This window comes from Gobio gobio (assembly GCF_949357685.1).
Source record: "Gobio gobio genome assembly, chromosome: 20".
NCBI lineage: Eukaryota > Metazoa > Chordata > Actinopteri > Cypriniformes > Gobionidae > Gobio > Gobio gobio.
Window position 1 is genome coordinate 13,664,996 of NC_137113.1, and position 23,202 is coordinate 13,688,197.

Consider the following 23,202-nt stretch of genomic DNA (forward strand, 5'->3'; position numbering starts at 1 on the left):
AGAGAGAGAGAGAGAGAGAGAGAGAGAGAGAGAGAGAGAGAGAGAGAGAGAGAGAGAGAGAGAGAGATCACGAGTTGCAAGTTCTTTGCAGGACATCACGAGTTGGGTCCTCAATCCAACTTCTTTTCACGTTAACTAAGCGAATGAAAAAGATATCGGTATGACAACTGAGGGCATTTTGGGATAGCAAGTCACAAGAAAGCTGTACAGTTGTATCTGTGTGGGATAGACATGGTGAGAGATACCAAAAATGATGCTGAAAATACCGCTGCATCACAGAATATATTACATTTGTAAATGTATTAAATTCGAAAAGGTTAATTTAAATTGTAATATTTCCTGAAATTACTGATTAAATGCAGCCTTGGAGAACAAGGTCTAACATGGTCATGTCCACTCTCTAATGTCAAATGTTATTACATATCAAAGTTATAACATGATGGCTGAGAACATTCATTTGGATGAATGAGGCAGACGGAGAGCAGAAATTTGGGTGGCATCCAGTAGTTATCTTTTTGAGGAAGAACACTTGAGGACAGAAACTTCCAACTAGAAAAGTTTGAAATCTGTAAAGTCAGTTCACATGTTTCAGGAGTTCATTAACATGCTATATATATATATATACCCCCGCGACCCGGCCCTGGATAAAGCGGAAGAAGATGGATGGATGGATATATGTAAATATGTATATATATATATGTTGTTGTTGCTTTTTTGGTGGGTGAATGTTAAGGAAACATGTCCAGGTCACAAACCAAATTAATTATTTACAGGATATTTTTTTTTGCATTGTGATATTTTCATGACAAGTAACCACACATAATCAATAACAGAGAAAAGAGTCTCAGCTATTTATTTATTTGGCCATGCATTATGCTCAATTTTCATTACTGAAATGTACATTCTCCTGTATTGTATTAGAGTAAAAATGCTGTAATTACTTAAATGAGCATTCATTTTGTTCGCATAATAAATATGGAAAAACTGAAAACATCACAATGCAAAAAAGCCAACAAAATAAACCCCAACACCCATAATGGTAAATTTTTACAGGTTGGGGGGCGTTGAGAGTGTGTGTGTGTGTGTGTGTGTGTGGTGTAACCTGTCAAGACCTGTCATTTCACAACCCCACACGTGTACACACACACACATATATGTGTATAATACATATACACACACATATAATACATGTAATATATTTATGACGATATAATTCTATAGCAGTATAGCATAGGCTATACGTGTGCGTGAGACCAGTAAAGACCATGACCACGTTGGCAATATAATGCTATAGTACACAAATTGTGCATATAGAATATTAAAATTATAAACCAAGGTGAAAGAAATTAAATCCTGACCATTTAATGTAGTATATTAAAAAGAAGCAGCGAAGATATAAGAGAACTTTTATGTCTGAATAAAACAATATAACGAATACAGGCAAATCAGCAGTGTTATCCATTCTGTTTACAGTGGTCACAAGACAAAAAAAACAAACCCAAACAAACGCACACACACACAAACTCGCACACATTCATCATGATCTTCTCCACCTTACAGAAATGATACGAGAATAAAACCAGAAGCCCAGAAAGCAAAGCAACAGACTTCCTCCACTAACTGAAGCATGTGGAAAGCAAAGCATGTCTTAGTGACAAAGCAGCGTGGATGTTGTAGTTTGTCTTAATGTAGGTGTTTTTTTTTGTTTGTTTTTGCTTTTTATCTATAGAGGCACAAAATCAGGCTTCCGAGTCACAGTGAGGCTTTGAAAAAAGTGTCAGCTACGTGTGTTCAGACTTTAATAATGCTCACATGCATACACACACGCTCTCAATTTAATGCACACAAATGACCACACGCTCATACCTGCACACCACCTTAAAATTAAAAAGAAATTGTCAAGTTTCCAATGAGAAAAACAGCAGTTACAACACATACAGAAACTGCAGAACACCTCATTACTGTTAATACATATGCACTGTGTATAATAATAATAATAAAATAATATAATTTCCAGTTGGATTGCAATCGAAAAGAGTGAGAATTATTTGATTGGCTCAGAACAGAGAGGTCTAGATGTAGCCAACAGACTTAGATACCTTTTGCCCAAAATTACCTTGGTATAGACGAATAGCATATAAAGCACACACAAGCGTACACCCATTTAGTCACACACACACACACACACACACACAGTTCATGGAGGGTATGTGAAAAGCAGTGTTTGCTACCAACCACTGTGGGCTTTTCACTTCTGGCCGTTAACGTCTGATTGAGACAGCATTTATGAACTGATACGAGATTAGCCTTCAGTGACAGATGCACAAATAAGTCTTTGCAAATCCAGGGGGAAAAAAAAGAAAGATGCTCCATTCATACACTTTAATAACCATCACTCCTTACAGCCAACACAATATTATCCTCATATACTCATTTAACAAATTCAAGAAATATTTTGAGTATATATACATATCTAGATAATAGATAAATATATCTATACCACTCTCTCTTTTTTTTCTTTTATTCATTTTTTTATATATTTTTTTGAAGAACCAGATGTCGTGGGGGTGTGGATAACATTGCGGAATACTTTGAGAATTTCATTGAAGTGCCACTGGGGAACTCAACAGACATCTATAACAGACTCACCTGATGCTAAAACTGCTTTTTCTTTTTGGATTGAGAGGTAAAGCTGGAGGAGGACTGGGATTGAACAATAGATGAAGTTTGACTTGGGACTGTAAAACCTTTTAATGCACATGTATGCACATACATGCAGGCAAAGAATTCACACACTCACACACACCCCACACTCGTTCACACACACACACACACACACCCACATATGCATGCACACACACGCGCTGAGATTCCCGTCCCATACCCTACTCTGTGTGTTACTAGGAAACGCCCCGCCCACCCTCAGTTTTGGTGCCCCCCCCTCCCCCCAGATCCTCCTGAGTGCCTGTGCACTGCTGGCTGCTGAGGTGGGCGTGTCTTACAGGTGTTAGTCTTGCTATTGGTGCTTTCTCTGAAATAGTCCCATCTCCCCCCCGCGGCAACACGTCAGTTTTGCCAAGAGGGACGCCTCAGTCCCCAAGGATGCTCTTCACAAAGCTAGCGACGTCGGTGTCTTTGGAGTCATGGTGGGTGAAAAAGGGATGTTGCTGGGTGTGGAAAAGATTTGAAATGTCAATATTGTGGCAAATGTTGTGCTCACAGAAAAAGCTAATCGCATTGTATATACTCAATGCAAAAGGTTTAACAAATACATGCATTTACACAAATAACACGGACAATAATGTTGTGTTAAATATATTCTGTCCAAAAGTTAGAGAGAGAGCGAGAGAATTTCTAATTAGAAAAATGCAAAAAACACTATGTTAAAAGGAAAATAAATATACACTATACTTAAATGTACTGCAACCGTTTTAATAATTTCCACCATTTTTGAGGTTTTGAAAAGCCATGAATTAAAATATGAATATTTAATTTAAATATATAAAAGGTATTCAAAAATTACTACAATAGTTTTTAGATAAATTACACCAAGTTAAACTGCTGTCAACTACCAAATAGCATCATATAACTACTTCACAATGTACATCACTGAGCTAATAGGGAGAAGGTACAACTTTGCATCGAAAGCACAAGTCTGACATCTAAAGGACAATCAAGGGAAGTGCTGGTTATAAAAAAAAAAGATGGAAAGAAAAACTGTCAGTATCATACTCACCATTAGTTCTGTGTAAGTTGGCCGCTCTTTGGAATTCTTCCTTAAGCTGAAACACAACCAAAGAAAAACAAAGCACGTGCATGTTAGAAGTTGTTAGCAGGAGAACGCAAAAACCTCAATACAGCACGCTGTGGCCTCCAGTACTTCCCCTCACAATGTGAAAGAGAGGATGCAATCAGGGCTTCTACATCCTGTTCGCTTTCCTATTCACAATGCAATCAATGTATGTGTAGTGTGTGTGTGTGTGTGTGTGTGTGTGTGTGTGTGTGTGTGTGTGTGTGTGTGTGTGTGTGTGTGTGTACGCTACAGGTTTAGTGAGCGTGTTTTCACTTTCACGAAACTATGTGGTGTCAGCATTGTTCCAGAGAATTGCTATTCTACAGAATCTCGAGTCATGGTCATCCCACAAACACAAGCCATGAAGAAAACATCCTGTGTGAACGCATACACATCATTTACATATATTAATATCCATCTGAGATTATCTAATAACAGCAGTTCAGTGATTCCATCACTTAATAAAACTATATTGCATTTATTATCAACACACCGGTTTGGACAGTTTAGTGCTTTGAAAATGTCAGGGTGATATATACACTAGTGCAAAGGTTTGGGGTTGGAAAGATATGTAAGTGTCGTGCTTAAAAAGGCATTACAACCGTAATATTGTGAAATATTATTGCAACCTTTCAATTTGAATATATTTTCAAATGTAATTGTATGGCAAAGCTGAATTTTCAGCATTACTCATTACAGTTTTCAAGCTCACATGATACTTTGGAAATCACCACATTTTTCTCAAGAAACATTTATTTTTACCATCCACATTATTGAGCTGCCTAATATTTTTGTGAAGAGAATACATTTTTAAACAAAACATTTCAGTTCCCCCAAAAAAGTGTAATTAAACGCGTTGCGTTCATATTCTGGCCTCATCTGATTTTTTTGTACATAGTATACATTATTAGTATTATGTTTACTGAGTTTGGTCTCTTAATAACAGTGTCTTAGTACATTAAGCCACGTTAAGCTCCCGGCTGAAGTTGTCCTTGTGTTAATGGTCGTGTAATAACTTCTGTATGCTGGCAATAAACATTTTTGTAAGCGTGTCTATAATGTGATATGCTAAACTGATTTTATTGCAGGTGCGGGTCAGGTGTCGGTTCTATTTTAAGCGGGTCGGGTTGGGTGCGGATTTTATTTAGTGCTGTTGTCGGAAAACGGGTCGGATGCGGGTTTAAGCACTGCGGGTACGGACGGGTGCCGGTTTTAGAAATCGGACCCTTGCAGGACTCTGATGTAAACATACGTTTTATGAATATGCTTTTAAGTTTATCTTGTCTCATGGGTTTAAATTATCTTAAACAAAGCAATTCAACATTACATTAAAGGTGCACTATGTGACTTTTCCATGACTAGAGGTCGCCAAATTCAAAACAAAAGGCGTAGTTTGTTGACGCCAAGTTTGAGCGCAGAATCTTGGGGTCATGTGGTCTTCACCTCACAGCAAGTGGAAAAGAACTGGGATAGGACTCCTGTAGATGGATGCGATTATTAACGTTACAGTGGCATGAAGCAGGGCAGGGCTGAGTGTTGTGGAGCAGAGCAAGGCCACTGGAGCGATTGTTAATAAGACGAACATAATGCACGCCTATCGAGCAGCGGGACTTTTATTATGACACATTCGCCGACGCCACTTCCGCTTTTCCGGTCATGATTATGAGGTAACGCATCTCTGTTTATCATATTAGATACATCTGAGTGTGTTAATGATGTTATGACGTTACTCTGTGCGTTCACTCGGCGGCTGCTATGACACTTGTTGCACACTGCAGTGAGAGTAAAGCGTTTCTGCAAAATAAAACGAAAATAATGTAAAATATGACGCCATCGACAGGCGACTCCCTCACACGTTCCTTGGTTAAAATAGCTATTTTCTCACTATTTACAAATAGTTGGAATCATTTGGGATATTGCAAGTACTCAACTGAACAAAATATATAACACTGCCCTAGTGGTTTTTGGATATTTTACGGACTTTTTTTTTTTTTACATAGTGCACCTTTAAATACAATATTTGTGATAATCTGTTGCTGAAAGATTTTAAAGGGGGGGTGAAATGCTGTTTCGTGCATACTGAGCTTTTTACACTGTTAAAGACTTGGATTCCCATCCTAAACATGGACAAAGTTTTTTTTTTAGAAGTTGGAAGTTTGACGGAGTATTTCTGTGCCAAAAATACTCCTTCCGGTTTCTCATAAGTTTCGGAAAGTTTTTTTGAGTATGGGTATATGTGACGTCAGATGGGGCGGTATATCCTTGTACGGGCTCTTCTCCCGGAAGTGCGTGCGTGCGACTAGAGCGAGAGAGCAAACGCTTTAGGGAAAACGGCTGCGCTGCAGTCACAGGACTTCACAAAATCAACAATGGTCACCAAAGAAGTGTGTTTTTGGTTGTCATGGCAAGACAATCATGTTTTTATCGGCCGAAAGTTTACTTTATAAATATGGATATTTTTCTTACACAAACGCATCGATTCGCTTCAGAAGGCCTTTATTAACACCCCAGAGCCGCGTGGAGCACGTTATTTGATGGGCAGATGCACTTTTTATGGACTTCAAAAACAGAACAACTATAAATCCAATTCTAATGCTTGGATTAGCCTGGACTTTTGTAATATAACTCCAATTTTATTCATCTGAAAGAAGAATGTCATATACACCTCGGATGACTTGAGGGTGAGTAAATTATGGGCTAATTTTCATTTTTGGGTGAACTATCCCTTTAAGTATATTGAACACAATATACAGTCATTGACTGAACATATTTGGGTTCGGTGTAAGCACTGAAAACAGTGAGGCACCATCGTAGCAGTTTTCGCACGTGCGTGAACGTCATGGCATCGTACAACACAAAGTACCTCACGAAGGAAACGCTTAACGTAATGCGTGTAACGTAAATCAAGCAAGCTAGTGTGCATAGGCCACGAAGTGTTGGCTAAATAACACATTAGCCAAACGGAGGATATAATATGGATTTTCTTGCACAAAATAAATTCAAGCACTTTCAAGGACCTGTATCTATACATGTTTATTTTCAAAAACTTTCCCGGGCCTTGAATTTTTTTTTTTTCAGATTCACAAACTTTCAATGATTTCAAGGACCCGTGGGAACACGGATTATAAAAGTAACCCACACGACTCTGGGGGGTTAATAATGGCCTTCTGAAGTAAAGCGATGCGTTTGTGTATGAAAATAATATTCAATGAATTGAAATATTCAACTTACGAAAAAAACACATGTAGCACAAGCGGTTTGAACTGCAAGAGGCATTACACTTTCTTCGTAAGTTGAATATGGAAGGCGGTCAGCCGGAAGGTTGAGGGTGAATAAATCAGAGTGTAATTTTCATTTTTGGGTGAACTATACCAAAAATGAAATCTTAGAAATAGAAAATAGAAAAGCCTTTTAAATAGAAATCTTTTGTAACATTTATAAATGTCTTTACGGCAGTTTTGGTCAAATTAAAGCATCTTTACATTAAGTATTAATATCTTTCTTTCTTTCTTTCTTTTTTTTTTTAAAGCTTTGCAGAGTTTTAACAACACTTACAATTCAAAACTAATGTTTACATGACAACGATGTACTAAAAAACATGAATGTTTTTCTTTTGTGTTTTTGAAAAGTTGTGTACTCCTAAAACGCTGTTGTCATGTAAATGAACGGCCAAAATTCATAAAAAGGTTGCCGCCCCCTAAATTATTCTTTTTGAAATGCATGTTTCTCAACAATAAGGATGGCCTGGAACCAGTCCATAGTAATATTCAAAAACAAACATACATTTTCTTTACAAAATATATGTAACTACTACTTTCATATTTGTGGTTGGGCCTGTGAAAGTAAGCATAGCTTACTGTTAAGCTCTGATGTGCAAGTGTGCAAATGTGTGTAACAGCTCGCCCACCATTGTGACGTGAAGTCCACAAACTCGGGTGAGAAACGGTCCGCAGGCAGCTGGGGCGATGGCTCTTCCACCACCTGCTTGAGCTGCTGAAACGGCGTTCCCCATGAGTCATAGGGAAACTTCAGAATGGCCAGCTCGATCTGACAGGATGAAAAAACGTACACATCACAACACAACCCTCACAAACCACAACATGCCATGCTACACAGAGACAGTGGCACGGTTTTAAAAAATGTGACAATCAGTAAATAATACAGAAAGACTCTTTTATGAGTCATTTCTGTTTTTTTGCAAGGTGAAACGTAATCATTAAAGTCAACATGAAACCAAAGTTGTGATAGTCGTTTCTTTCCTGTTGTGACGAATATCAAGAGAAAAAAAATGTAGGGCGGGATTTTGTCCATCAGGAGATGATTGGATAGTTATCTCATGTGAGTGACAGGTTGTCCTGCCCTTGTACCAAAAAACACATCATGAGAGAAGAAAAGAGATGTTGCAAGAGGAGGGGGGAAGTTATTTAGATTAAGATTACGAGGGTGCATGAATTAAAAAAAAAAACAATTCATTCATAACAAATACTGTAATATTCCACCGATTTTATGGTGCCGAAACACTGGCATTCACATATTGATAGATTTTACATGTGGTTTATGATTAAGTCCATAAAGACTTAGGAACGTTGTTTTATTACCTAATCTTTACACATGGGCCTATTTTTTTATTTTATTAAAAATGTAATAAAGTTAAAAATTGTATGCGATTAATCTTGACTTAATATTTTACCAATCAATTTACAGCCCTAATATTCATACATAAAGTTTGAATACACATTGATCTAGTAAGCATTAATAAGCATTATAGCATTGCATACACACTGATCTAGTAAGCATTATAGCATTGCATAATGTCATTAATAAACATTTTATGAAGTGTTACTAATCAAGCAAACAAGTGTATGAGGTCAATCTGACAGACATACCATTGTGATTCCTAAACTCCAGATATCAGACTTGACATTGTAGCCTTTCTGATTGGTCTCTGGGTTGATTCTCTCAGGCTGTGAATGAAAAAGAAAAAATTACTGATGATGCTGATTGTGGGCAAAAGAGGAAGTGTGGTTTGATAAGAAGAGGCAGAGAGACAAGTATATTTTATAACTCTTTTTCTCAGGCTTGCTTATCACTTTTGCTTGCACTATATTCATATTTATGACACGTCTCTTTTTTTTAGACGCATAACATTCACACCTGTCTAGTGTCTACAGAGCCACATGACCACAGACTCAGCGAGCTGAAATCTGATGTGTGTGAAGAACTTTCTAGAGTTTTTGAACAGCTAATATTTAACTCATTACCATATGGAAGCTTGTTTCCACCATAAAGTAGTGGGTTATTGTGAATTTTTATCTCACTATTTATACATCTCAAACACAATTGGGAGATAAACTCAGTTAAAAAAGGTAATTGTGACTTTCTCGCAAATCTGAATTTTCTTACAATTCTGAATGTATACCTCACTGAGAAAAACAGTAAGAATTGACAAACTCACAATTAAAAAAAAATTATAATAATAATAATAGTGCCTTTTTATCTCACTTCTGACTTTTTTCTCAGAATTGTGAGATATGAAAATTGCAATTGTGAACTACAAAGTCTGAATTGTGAGATAAAAAGTAAATTAGGGTACAACGGGGCTAAAGGGACACCAAAAGAAAAATGTGCTTTTCACTACTCCCATAGCGTATGATTGCAGAAAATATATATATGTGTGAATTTTACATTTATGGAGAAACAGATTTTGTGTGAAAATAAATCATGAAAGTGGTTGAGGTTATGTATGAAGTAAAAGGAAAACCAGCATGGGACAAAAAGATACAAACACTTTAGCTAAAATAATGTTTTTAATAATGTCTAAATTAATACTTCTTCAAAACAATCACTTTAGCAAAGTTTGTACTATTTTCGGTTTATTTTGATAAATAAAAACTTTTTTTTTAAATAAATACACCAGTCATTAAAACGTTAATATAGACGCATATTAAAAATATAGAAACAAAATGGTAACACTTTACAATAATGTTGTATTAGTTAACATTAGTTAATGCATTAGTTAGCATGAACCAACCATGAACAACACCTCTGTTCAGCATTAGCTCATCTTTGTTAACGTTAGTTAATAAAAATACAGCTGTTCATGGTTTGTTCATATTAGTTCACAGTGCATTAACTAATGTTAACAAGATTTTAATAATGCATTAGTAAATGTTGAAATTAACTAAGATAAATAAATGCTTTATAAGTGCAGTTTATTATTAGTTCATGTTAAATAATGTAGTTAACTAATGTTAGCTAATGAACCTTATTGAAAAGTGCTACCAACAAAATTATTTTAAATAGTAAAGATTCTGAAAGCATTGAAGGAGATCCCATAATTTAATATAGATTTACAGTAGTAACAATAAATATGATATTGTATTATATGATATTATTAAGAACATATTTTTTAAATATGATTGTTTCATTATAAATATGGTGATTATCTCTAAGGTGGACACCCAACTTAATATATGATATTTACAATCTGAATCGTACAATGTCATGTTAACAAACAGAAATGTCAGCCAGCGGTTTATTATGTTAATTACTTTGCCTTTAGACCCGACAGCAGGGGCACCTTTTACCCCAAATACCATACTTTTACATATTCTTCTGTTATTGAAAAACTGTTGTTTTTATTACCTTGAACAAAAGTGAAAATCATTAACAAGTTTGTCCCAAATTATATTCAATAGTTTTAGTGATTCTCATTTGCTACTTAAATCGACAACTTAAAAAAATAAAACATTTGCAAAAAATGTTCCTGTTGTACGCTACCTTTTTTTAAAAATTGAGGCAGAAGTAGACCGTTTCAATAATTATGGCAAACAATCAAAACGCTTCACGCTTCTCACTGACCACACGTTTATATTTTTTTTTAATGATTTAAATATTAATATGTAGTGAATATACTCAAAGTACAATTTATAAATATTTTTATAAATATCATTATGAATATATATATATATATAATAAACTAATATACAATCATATAAACTTAAAAAATATGAATTTTAATTTATATTCTAACCTTGAATATTCAGATTCAATACATTTTTTGCATTATGTCGTTAAAAAAATTGTTACAGTCACAGCATAAGACAATAAAATATGCATCTCTTCTTTTGTTTTGCTTACCGCCATGTATGGCTTGCAGCCGGCATCCATCGTCTTCGCCACGGAATCCACGAGGTACCCACTGATGCCAAAATCACACATTTTCACCTGACCCTGCATGTTTATCAGGACGTTAGAGGGTTTCACATCTGCAGAAAGACAGAAATCGGGAAAATCAGTTGCTGGCATCATTAAAAAGCAAATATACAATATTGTACTTTAGTCCCAGCTCACCTCTGTGTATCACTGACAGGTTGCTGTGGAGATGCTCCAATGCTTTTACGATCTGGAACGGGAATATAAAACATCAGGGTCATTACAGAACTGCAGGGGCTCAGGAATCACACAGCGTTAAAATGATCCCAAATGTTCATGTGGCCATGCAAAAAAAACACACACATTAAACAAATAATCTGTATAAAATACATTTCATGGAATGTTTTTACTCAATATACCATATTTTCAAGAAAATAAGTTGCACAGGGCAAAATTGCGATGCTGAGAATAAGTCGCATTTTATCATTATATCAATAAATGTAAAAGAGCAGTGCATAATAGTTTATAGTGCTGTTCTTATAAACAATATTTATAATAAATGCTAAGCCTATACAAATTAACGAAAAGAAAGTGAAAATGTGCGTGGAGTCTAAGGCTGTCGATTTAACGTGTTGCTTTAATTAATTAGTCTAGAACTTCTAGTCCAGAAAAAACAGTAGACAAATTCAAATCTGAAAATCAAAAGCTTGCCTTTGAGAGATGCAGGAAATCAGGTGGTACTTACGGAGACGGTGATCTTGCCCAGGATGTCCTCTGGGATGGTCATGCCCTTCTCATGCACCTGCTTATAGAACTTATCCAGAGAGGTGTCCATCAGCTCCATGCAGATCCACACATCACCCTGACAACATAACGAGCCAATTATGTTAGAGCTGGGGTTTGAGACATAACCTTACATAAAATTGAGACAGCAGGAAATGACTAAATATGTTCCCATTGTAGGACTTTTTTTCTGGGGTCAATGTTTATAAGGACACGGATTAACTGGGTTTGCTGTGCCTCTCTTCTATACAATTACTACTTTGTGCTGTAGTATTAAAACAGCTACAAATGCTAACAGGTAAATGAAATGTGCTTGAAATGTTCAGTGTTTGGTCGTACCTCTCTGAACAGGGCTCCATAGAAAGTAACAGTGTAAAAGCAGTCGACTGTTCTCATTGAGATATCCAGATCCATTAGCAGCCGTTTCTGCTCCTGCGTGTTTACTGTGGCCCGGATCCGCTGCGGAAAAAACAAGTGTGTAATGTTAGCATTTATTAAAGGGATACTTCACCGCTGGAAAAATGAACGTGTATTTAAAATGATTCATTTATGTAGTAGAAATGTGAAATTATTTTGGTGCCTTCTAGACTGAGAAAAGCCAGAAAATTAATTTTTGGTAGTGCTGGGCAAATTAACGCGGGCGATTCATTTTTTCAGTTTAACGCATTCAAAATATTTAACGCAATTAACGCAGCGTCCGTTTTAATATCCATTTTTGCCCAGCATTACATTATATGATCACGGTCTTATTCAAGTAAATGCTTTTAAACAATCTAAACGTAACAAGACACAAGAGAACGAGCTGTATGTCAATGTCCTGTCTGTGTGGCTGCGTCTCAATCCGCTCCCTAGTTCAGTAGTCAGGGCACTGATCAGGGAGTCGGCCACATTCATGTACGCAGCAGGAGTCCGATTTCTTTCATCGTGAAAGCAAACAGCTGACAGACAAGATGATCGCGGAAGATTTGGTTAATTAGAATGATTTCTGAAGGATCACGTGACACTGACTGAAGACTGGAGTAAAGATGCTGAAAATTCCGCTTTGCATCACAGAAATAAATGATTTTTTAAAGTATATTAAAATAGAAAACTATTCATCTAAATTGTAATATTTCACAATGTTACTGTTTGTTTTCTGTATTTTTTTGATCAAATAAATGGATGCTTGAGCATTCAAAAGCTGGTTCCAAAATAAAATGTTGTAAAAGGCTCATAAATGCACATCTAAATGGGGCAAGTTAGTTAGCAAACTGTAAACAGCACTTGATACCAGAAAATTACTTTAAATTTGTTTGTAATAATTGTTGAAATAATATAATAATTTTATAGCCTGGCGTGGCTATACTCAATTCTAGTCAGAATATGAGTGGTACCGCTCCATTGAGCTTTGATTATGGGGCGTGTTTCAACCGAGCCAGGAAAGACCTCAATTGGATAGACCCACAACCAATCAGAGCAACGGAGCGACGCGTAACGTTAGTTGTCAAATGTCAACGGAACTCAACTGCACTGGGTTACCAAGTCCGTGTTTTTCTTCATGTCCGCGGGTTGAAGCGACCCCAATTATGTGATTATATAAACCCAGGAATGTGAATTTTAGCAGGCAACCTTGCCAAAATAACATATTTTGCCAACCAAACGCCATTTTTTTTCGGAGAACCCCCCGGAAAGTTATAGTTCTGGGCTATAGTTTTGAGTAGTAATAAGATCTTTGGCAGTAATAAAATAATTTAAGGATACACAGAGTACTTACCAACACGATCATCGTTTCTGAGAGAAATAGTAAAGGTGAACGCATATACGAACAAGTTCTCCGTTTAGGATAAGAGCAAATTCAACCCAAGAGCCTTCGATGACGTGGATGATTACGTTACTGTTGATCATCTGTCCATCATCGTCTAAAGCCCGCCTGCAGTTTCTGTTCGGGCATAATTACTCCTCTATGGAGCGAGTCCAGACCGAATTGCCCGAGCAAAACATTTTGTGGGCGGGGCTAAATTCGGCTGGCATCCAGGCTAATAATTTTAGGCAATACTAGGAAAATGCTACACCTAGGACAGCTACATCTTGCCCACTATGGAAATGTCCAACGTTTCTTAAACAATGGACATTTCCCGACAAAAATATTCCTCACATGGGTTTAGCTAGCATGTGCCTGTATGAACTCACCTTTACTGCCATTATTACACCACTGGGGACGTGTCTCATCTTGTCTACCACTCCATACGCCCCTCGCCCCAACTCTCCGATCTGCTCCAAATCATCTGCCTTCACCACAAAGTTCTGCTCAGAACACAAACATGCGTGTTAAAGATATTATACAAACTCGATTTCAGTGAATGCCGAAATTGATGCAGACAGAATGGCAGATAAAAGGAAAAAGAGGGACAGAAGCCTATATTCCAAACAGACAGTCCTGAAAGATATCTAAAAAAGAAAATGGCACAAATGAGCATAAGCTGATTGTTTCCTATGAGGTATGAAGAATGGAAACACGCTATTCCTAGAGATAACATTGTCCTATCCCTGTTTCTGCTCTTGATCACTAGCAAACAAACGCCTTAAACCTGGAGGCAACAAACTTGGCTCCTCAGAAAATCTTCACAAAAGCTCATACGTTCCAACCTGACTTTATCAAAAAACTGATGTTACTTACTCCTCGGTTACAAGACAAAAAGCCTCAATCATGGCCAAATGGAAAATTCCACTTATTTGATGAGTTTAAAATAAATATTTTTACAGCCTGAGAGGCAGTAAAGTGCATTCCAGGCTGCCCACAATCAGACGCATTCAAAAGGGCTGTAATGTGCACTGGGCCATTCTTTACAACCCGCCGCTCTTTCACCAAGCCAAGCTTTCGCATCGAGCCCAGGACAGGGAGTTACATCACCACAAAAGCAATGCAAAATATGACATTTGAAAAGATAAGTCTATCACTTTCGCACGGGAATGCAAATTACAAGTCACAATGCTTTGCATACAGGTAACTCAAGGACAGTTCCTCTCATAGTGCTGTATAATACAGATGAGGAAGAGATGCAGGTGAAGTGAAACCTAGCATTAAACAAGTTTTTTTTTTTTTTTTTTGCAATGCACAGATTGATGCATAAAAGATCGTGCTTGCAGAAGATCCTGCAAATCATTTTTCTGAAAAAAATTTACCAAAATGAAAAAGGGAAAAACCATCAGAAATAAAAGACAGAAGACAGACAGGGTTAATTCAATTAAAAAGAAAAGACGAAAAGTTACTTAAGATTCTTCTTTTTAATTAATTAAAGTAAGGATGATGAAACGCACCTTATCTCCAACAGTCACGTAAGCTTTGGAGTCCAGGTCTCTCGGGGGTCTGTGGAACAAAGAAATCCCATTGAGTGTCCTCATCTGACACGCTAAATGACTCACTAACTAAAGCAGCCTTAATTATAAAATCTATTCTACTTGCACACCCAGACTGAACCTCAAACACTGACTTAAAAAAACTGTTTATGACTATAAATGTGACAATATCTTAAAATCAGTGCACTGAAATTTGCATAAAATCTTACGTGGGAGCAGGTGGGGTTTGATCAAACGCCTCTTTTGGAAGCTTGAGTGGTGGCTTCTTTTTACCTACTGAGGGAAGGAAAAAAAAAATCATCATTATTATGCCCAAGTCAGTAAAGATCTTATGAATTGCATTTGGCAGGGAAAAAAATCCTTTTAAGAGAGAGAAAAAAAGCTTTATGCGAGATAAAAACTCGAAAGGCCTGTCTAAACAAAAGAGGCATTCTGAAACTGTCCTGAGGGATATAGAGCCCTTTCCTTTATTTCTGCTCCCCATGGAATTCCGAGATTCCCTATCGGATGAGCACTTACGGTCAGACAGCGCAAGCGGCTCCAGATCCTGGCTGAATAAATGCGAAAGAGCGAGTGAGTGCGAGGAGAGAGAGTGCAAGTGTGAAAGAGGGAGGCGAGACGGCAGGGTCAGGTGCATTCTCTCCATCTGGAGCGGATCGGAGGTGCTGCCGCCACGGGTGTTACCCATCGTGAGTGACACCAGAGTGGGACCATCCACAAACCTGATGGCACGTGAACTGTCCACACCCACCTGACTAACTGATTCCAGTCAGCTAAATGCAAACAATATAACGTGCCCTGAAGGAGTTAATACAATATCAACAGTTTGTCTGAAATTCTTTCTGAATATTAATAACGCACTCCAAGTCAATGCTAAAAAAAAATATATATTAAAAAAAAAAAGTAGTAGCAATTTCAGTCTCTGGCACTAACTGACACTCTGCTTCCAAAAGCTCACGTGCATGTGTCCGTGCACACTTTGAAAATTATTGTTTAAATAATTTGTAAATTGGTTAAGGTAATTAGTTAACATGAACTACACTTCTACAGCATTTACTAATCTTAGTTCATGTTAATTTCCTCATTTACTAATACGGTCCCTATCAATGACATCATACCCACGTTTCCCTCGATTTCCGGAAACACCAAAGATACTTTAACCAGATGGAGTTTTGGTTCCTTGTTACTGTCGCCTTTGGCTTGGCTTGCTTAGTTGGGGACACTAAACATTCAAATAAATGTTCAACTAAACTACTGATCTGCCCGCATTGTCACTGTATGATAATTGAAATGAGCTGGATGACATCACCGTTTTCTCCAGAGCGGCCAAATCAAATTCTGTTGCATTATTTTCCTGTTTAACACTGTGAAGCTGCTTTGAAACAATCTGCATTGTTAAAAGCGTTATATAAATAAAGGTGACTACTTTAATACATTATGTTTTATTAGGTGAGCAACAATTTGTATACATTAATCGAAAGAAATTTAATCATTGTTATATAGCTTATATAGTCTTATTGTTTAAATCTTGTTTTCTGGATTTACCACAAGTACCATGTTTTACCATGCCTAATATCGATCTAGCTTACTGCAGTGTGCAACAAGTGTCTCATAGTAGCTGGTGAGTGAACACACAGAGTAGCATTTTAACATAACTTTCAACAGACTCAAATGTATCTAATATGATAAAACACACAGCGTTAACCCAATACGCATTAAGGCTGCCACTAACTACTATTTTTATCTCGATTAATCTATCGACTAATTTATCCCAATAATTTTCAAAAATTTTACTTAAAAACATTTAATTTAACTTGCAACGCTAGCATTCAGTAGTGTACTATAAAAAAGTATAATTGTAAACAAGCCCTTGACAAAATGTAAAAACAAAAGATTAAAAATGTAAAAAGGTACAAATTAATAAACTAAATTAACAATTTAAACTAAATTACTGATCAAATTATTGATCTAAAGCCCACACTGTCACTGTATGATACTTGAAATTTTTCCAGAATGGCTATACAGCTGAATAAAATTATGCTGCATTATTTTCCTGTTTAACACTGTAAAGCTGCTTTGAAACAATCTGAGAAAATGTGAGAAATGTAAAGCGGATATATGCAATTAGTGTGCCACTATTACTGAAAGGTATTGCTAAAATAATGAAAAATAATACATAAAAAAAATTACATCAAATGTATAAAAATTTAAAATAAATATGTTTGAGTCAGTTATGCGGCGTCAGGCTGCTCAAACAAACAGTGATGTTTCGATAACATGACAAAGCCACAGTGCATTGACTACTGAAGTTGAAGTTTTAAAAGCAGAAATGTGCCATTTCTGTGCCACTGCCAGCAAAATGAATGACTAAAATAACAAAGAAATATATTTTTTTAAATAATAGATTTATAAAAAAAAATAAACATTAAAATAAAATCAAACTAAAACAATAAAATCAAATAATAATAAAACATAAGATTTAAAAATAAAATAATAATTTCCAGAACACTTTACAATTGGTCAGACAAGCAGATAGTCCAACCCCAAACTCTCATCATTGGTTGAGCCAATGTTGTTGTGTCAGGCTGATCAAACAGCAAAGTTTTGACTACGAACCAGCAGCGATGTTTACAGTTTTCAGGATAATCAATACACAAATGTCTTATAGTTGACCTCTGCATATTAAGCTGTTTCAAAATCCACAAATCAACTTTAGCAAACATTAAATGGGTGCATGAGAAAGGTGTGGCTTCAGAATAGTCCTGACTACACCATAAGCCCACAGACAGGAAACAAATACAGACACTTCCCATATTGTCACAATTATACACAAAATATGAGCAGCTATTTGCCACTGCAGCGTGAGAAGGGGGTTGTGCATTGTCAACCTTTACCCATAGTCCTGTTGTATGCCCGCTACACCATTGTTAACGGCAGAAAAGTTGTTCTGAACCTCTCCCACCTGCTTTTACATGCACAACAATAGCAACAGAAAGCTGACACTCAAAAAAAAAAAAAAGCCTCACCAAGGACTCCGATCCCTTTTAAAGTGAGGGTACAAAACCACAAAATGATCGTGTGCCTCCTGCAGAAAGTACATCACTGATCACGACTGCCAAAATAACTATGCCCCAACTGGAAATCACTCCCTAGCAACCCACTCAAGCAATGTTCCATGTTGAAAGCCCTAATCCTTAAAAAAAAAAAAACACACATGCTGACACATCATAGGCCGACACCCGATAGCTTTCTTCAGACTGATCACATCAGCGAAGTAGGGAAATGCTGTTCTCGGTTACTGGACCTCCGTGTGACTTTGGTAACTTTGTAAAAACTGTTGCATAAGCATTAAACACAGCCACTTCAAGCACTCCAAATATAACAAGTGCCCTTCCATGTCACAACACCCCCGGTGAAAAGTTCCCGGTTCTGGTATCAACTGTTGCAATTAAAGCCATAAAGCAACCGGAAGTCATCCGTTTTCATCAAGAGCTGGCAATTTATGAGACGCGCAGCATGAGTGAACGTTGGCGGCGTGACAAAATTGTGTGCCATGGTAAACAGTCTAGCACTATAGCGATTCGACCACCTACAGCAATTCAATGTGTCAATGTACAGAGCGAACGTAAAGGGAGATGCAGAGGCGGCTGGAACATGTACCGACGTGTTCAACAGACTGGAGAAGCTCTTTCATCCATGCTGAAGCCACCATGAAAATTACCAGCCACGGCGTCATCAAGAACTAAACACATGCATGCAGATAAACACATATTGCATTTATTTTGGTCGCATAAGCAAACCATGTTTGTAAATAAATTCTGCTCTTGAAGTGGTTGTCAATTATTGCTTGCATAACAGAGATAAATAAGGTTTCTTATTCAACAGAACAACTGTACAAAGTGCACAAATAAAAGACCATGCGAAGTTCAAACTAGGGCTGGGCAACACTGACTATTCACAATATATTTGCTATGATTTTGATAGCAATATTAAATTAAGCTAGCAAATTGATATGTTATTGTGCAGCAAAAATGCTAAACAAAAGTTGGAATCATTTAATTGAATCAAAACACTCAACATTACTTAAATTTTTCATATATTATAAAGAAATAGGGCCTATATAAAAAGGCACTATGCCATCTGTTCTTATATACCCGTTGCATATGAAAATTATTTACTGTGTTCATTAGGTTAAAAAAAAATTTTGATTTATTAATAAGACTTAAAGGTGCAGTGTGTAATATTTATGAGGATCTACTGACAGAAATGCAATATAATATAACTATGTTTTCAGTGGTGTATAAAGACCTTACATAATTAAAGACCTTACATAAAGACCTTACATAATGAACCGTTATGTTTTTATTACCTTAGAATGAGGCATTTCTATCTACATAGACCGTGGGTCCCCTTACATTGAAATCACCATTTTGAGCCGTCATGATTCTACAGTAGCCCTAAACGAACAAACTGCTCTACAGAGCGTTAGCTATTCTCTGCTGTCTCCGACTATGCCATCTTTGTCCTGTGTCGGCCACCATAGCTTCTCTATGTGCATCGAAAGGGAGGGGTGAGTGGTGGGTAAGGCTGCAACAAATGATTATTTTGATAACGATTAATCTAACGATTAATCGACTAATCATCTATTAGTGTCGCTGCCATCAACGACTAATCAGTAAGTTGAGAGCGATTATTCAGCTTTTTCAATTAGTTAAAACATTGAGTTATACATCTTCTAACTATAATTTATAAAAAAGAAAAATCACTGCAGCTTTTGAAATGGTTGTTTTAATGAACTTTGAGCCAAGTTTTCAGAACTCAAATCACACACAAACACTCTCTAAGCATTGTTTAAATATTCTGTTCTCTTTCAATTGAAAAAATAAATAATAAACAAATTTGCTGCATTACAGACAAAAAAAAAATGTATGTTAGAATGTAAACATCTCTTGGCAGCAGTATTAAGAGCTTCATTTGTAAACAATAATAGGCCCACTGCTTTTCTTAGAACTGAAACAGAAAAAGAGGACATTTACTTCAGGACACAAAGAATGGTAAAAATATTATACAAATATTTGAGAAAATGACATAATATTAATCTCTTACATGACAATTGAGCTGACAATCTCATCCACCTTTTAACAGTATGAAAAAGTAACTGTCATGATATTCTTCCAAACATCGCCTCTTGTAAGTCTTTATGCATATGGAACAAAATACAGGCAAGTGATGAGTTTCGCCATGCATGTCTCAATCAGCTTCTGGTTCAGTGGTCAGTGGATCAGGACACAAGTCAATGGGCTAACTCCCTGATCAGTGCCCTGACTACTGAACTAGGGAGCTGATTAAGACGCAGCCTTAGTTTTGTGAAACTTTCCCACATCTCGCTAGTTCGGATTAGTTGCACTCCGTCATTCGCGCTGTGTTTTCTTCTATCTCAATAGCATTTGTAAGGGCTGCATTACACTCTAGCGATACAGCGCCGTAGCGGTCAAATCGCAATATTGCAGGCCCTTACATTAGGTCACATGAAATCAAACGACTACTCGACAACAAAGATATTTGTCGACAATTTTTTAGTGTCGACGTTGTCGACAAATCGTTTCAGCCCTAGTGGTGGGCGGTTGCAATTCACAACCTCACTGCTAAATGCTGCTAAAATTTACACCATGCACCTTTAAATTTAATTGCAATAAACGCATACAAGTAAACATATATAGCTGTATTCAATATAATCCATATATAAATGTTATAGAAGTATTATTTATAAACTATTCTAGTATTTACTAATATTTTAAATTAGCATGTATACATGATTTTTTTTTATATATATATTTTATTTCAATTAACGACAACCATTTTTAAAGTCCCCATGTAAACAAAATTGAAGTATTTCTGGCTTTTAGTATGAATATGTTAGCCTTTATGTTATCTATAAGCTAGTGTGCTCCAAAACAAATGACAAAATTCACATTTAGAAGATAAAAGCATTCAAAACTTAGTCTCTCACTTCCGCCAATATGGACAAACGCTTTTGATGGTGAAACGGTTAGAGATTTGGAGGAAACTGTGGCTAAAACTAAAAGCTATTGGCTATTGTAAAAAGGGGGAGGAGCTGTTCAAAATGTCCTTCCCTGTCTTCCTGTTTCAATGGAAATTACATCAACATTGAATAATGCTGCGTGTTTCATTGGGCCTTTAATATACTTAGTTTAACAGTGAGATAAAAAGGCAAAAATTATTTGAATTCATTTTTAGCTAAAAAAAAAGCCCTAGTCCAATCCCAAGGTTGACCTAAACCAATGTACCCATAGCAGTAAGAAAACGCGTATACACACACACACACACACACACACACACACAGACAGGACTGACAGCATACAATATATAAGTACATGGAGTGCTTGCATAGGGAAAACAAGATAGTGAGAAGAGACAAAAAAAAGATCAATAGATTATACAGTATAATAATGCTGTATTGCAGGAAACAAAAGCTTTTGTTCAACATGTACAGAAAGTAAATTAATTAACATTTTTGCACACCTAGTTTTGCTAGTTTATACTGTTTGAATAAGACAACTAATGTTGACTTAATGTTATGTCCTAAACTGAACCTTCTAATATTTTCCTAAGCCTTCTAATGTAATGAAAAGCACACAGTGTCCAGGTTAGTCTCGCATAGCCAGACCTTCAGACTGACGGCAGAAGGTCTGGACTCTATCGCAGCTGTCATTGGTCAAGGACCGCACAAGAGGACGTTTGACTAACATGTAACAACCAATCACAGTTAGTTTTGTTCCGCATCATGTCTAGGGGCGTGAAAATGTAAAGTCGATGTCCCTGCGATAACAGATCGGCATGTGTCTATAAATTATCCATTCAAGAATGTTGTGCAAGTTTACTACAACAATAGAGCCACGAACTTCACATACTTTTAAAAATTCAGCATTTAGTTGATCCTGGCAAGCTTACATTGTCACAGTAAACACAACAGCGTTCTTCTTCAACACGGGGGTTTGGCCTCATGGCATTTGTTTCCAGGAGGACCGTTGAAGAACGCGACCCATCTCCCGGACATCCTGTAGAATTCAACCACTCAGATGATGACTACGAAACTCCTAAAGTACTTCCAAATATGTGTGCCATATGCATCAGGCTGTCAGCCAACTGTCCGTGGGCGTGACGTCTGAGGCTAAGACTATGTCCAAGTATGTCCGACATGCCTGCATAGAAATCTTCAAAACACATTTGAATAAATCAAATGCCTAATTCATAGTGTCGTTTGCAACACAGAGGGTTTGGCATAGAACCATCATTGCCAATTTCTGGCAAGTCCTTCAGGGTCTGGCCTCAGGTGACTGTTAGCAATGCGAATCGGGGACAATTGCTGCAGTGTTTCCCTACTACGGTGTAAAATGAACTTGACTGACCTCTGAGAACCTCTTGATGTAGCTTGCTTTGACTGGTTGTCTGCAAACCCAAGTCAACCAGTTCTAGTCCTTCACTATCCCACTCACAGACAGAATTCCAACAATCCCAAGGGTTTTACTGGAATTTCAGGGACCCGGAGGAGGGCCGGTGAATTAGAAAGAGAGAGATGAAAATAACTTCTCTTGGGCTGCCGGCTGTTTGGCCCCTCTGACCGCACTGGCAGTTTGTAAGATACTCTATACTTCCAAAGATGGCAGACCCTTTGGGTTCCTGCTTTAGAACAAATGTCGTCACTGCATCCTCTACTGCTGTCCTGACAGAGACAATCCAGGAATGACAGGTCATCTTCAGAGGTAGATAATGGCCAGCAGATTAAGAGAGCTCTTCAGTGTGTTCATGCTAAAGGGGCTATATGAAAAGGCCCCAATATATTTCAAATGAAATCAAAGAACTGATGTGACGCCAATCGTTTGGAGCTTGTTTTGGGAGTTCGAAACAGCTTGCCAAAGTGAACTTTCCGGCTGGTAAACAACTTTGTACTGCCATTGGTCCATGGTGATTACGTAAAATGGTGTGACGTCGAAATCTTTTCTGGTTAATTTGTTCTGTTGAGTCCATAGATGTCAGATTCAGACATCCAAGAGTGAAAACATGAACACACTGGTGAGTAGAAGTGTCGAAATTAATCGTTTCTTCGATCCATC

The 23,202-nt window shown here is 37.0% G+C and overlaps 1 protein-coding gene across 1 annotated transcript in view; it reads right to left on the reverse strand.

Moving 5' to 3' along the window:
* Positions 1–1,337: 1,337 nt before the first annotated feature.
* The window catches only part of map2k6 (mitogen-activated protein kinase kinase 6), a 42,222-nt gene continuing 20,357 nt past the window's right edge, over positions 1,338–23,202 (reverse strand). Inside the window, exons 2-12 of the mRNA XM_079801453.1 lie at positions 15,277–15,343; positions 15,029–15,077; positions 13,901–14,014; positions 12,071–12,190; positions 11,694–11,810; positions 11,147–11,198; positions 10,934–11,061; positions 8,680–8,757; positions 7,701–7,840; positions 3,737–3,782; positions 1,338–3,167 (exon numbers count right to left, since the gene is read on the reverse strand). Of these exons, the coding sequence (XP_079657579.1) occupies positions 3,090–3,167; positions 3,737–3,782; positions 7,701–7,840; positions 8,680–8,757; positions 10,934–11,061; positions 11,147–11,198; positions 11,694–11,810; positions 12,071–12,190; positions 13,901–14,014; positions 15,029–15,077; positions 15,277–15,343 (989 nt within the window). The 3' untranslated portion in view covers positions 1,338–3,089. The remainder of the gene's footprint in view (positions 3,168–3,736; positions 3,783–7,700; positions 7,841–8,679; positions 8,758–10,933; positions 11,062–11,146; positions 11,199–11,693; positions 11,811–12,070; positions 12,191–13,900; positions 14,015–15,028; positions 15,078–15,276; positions 15,344–23,202) is intronic.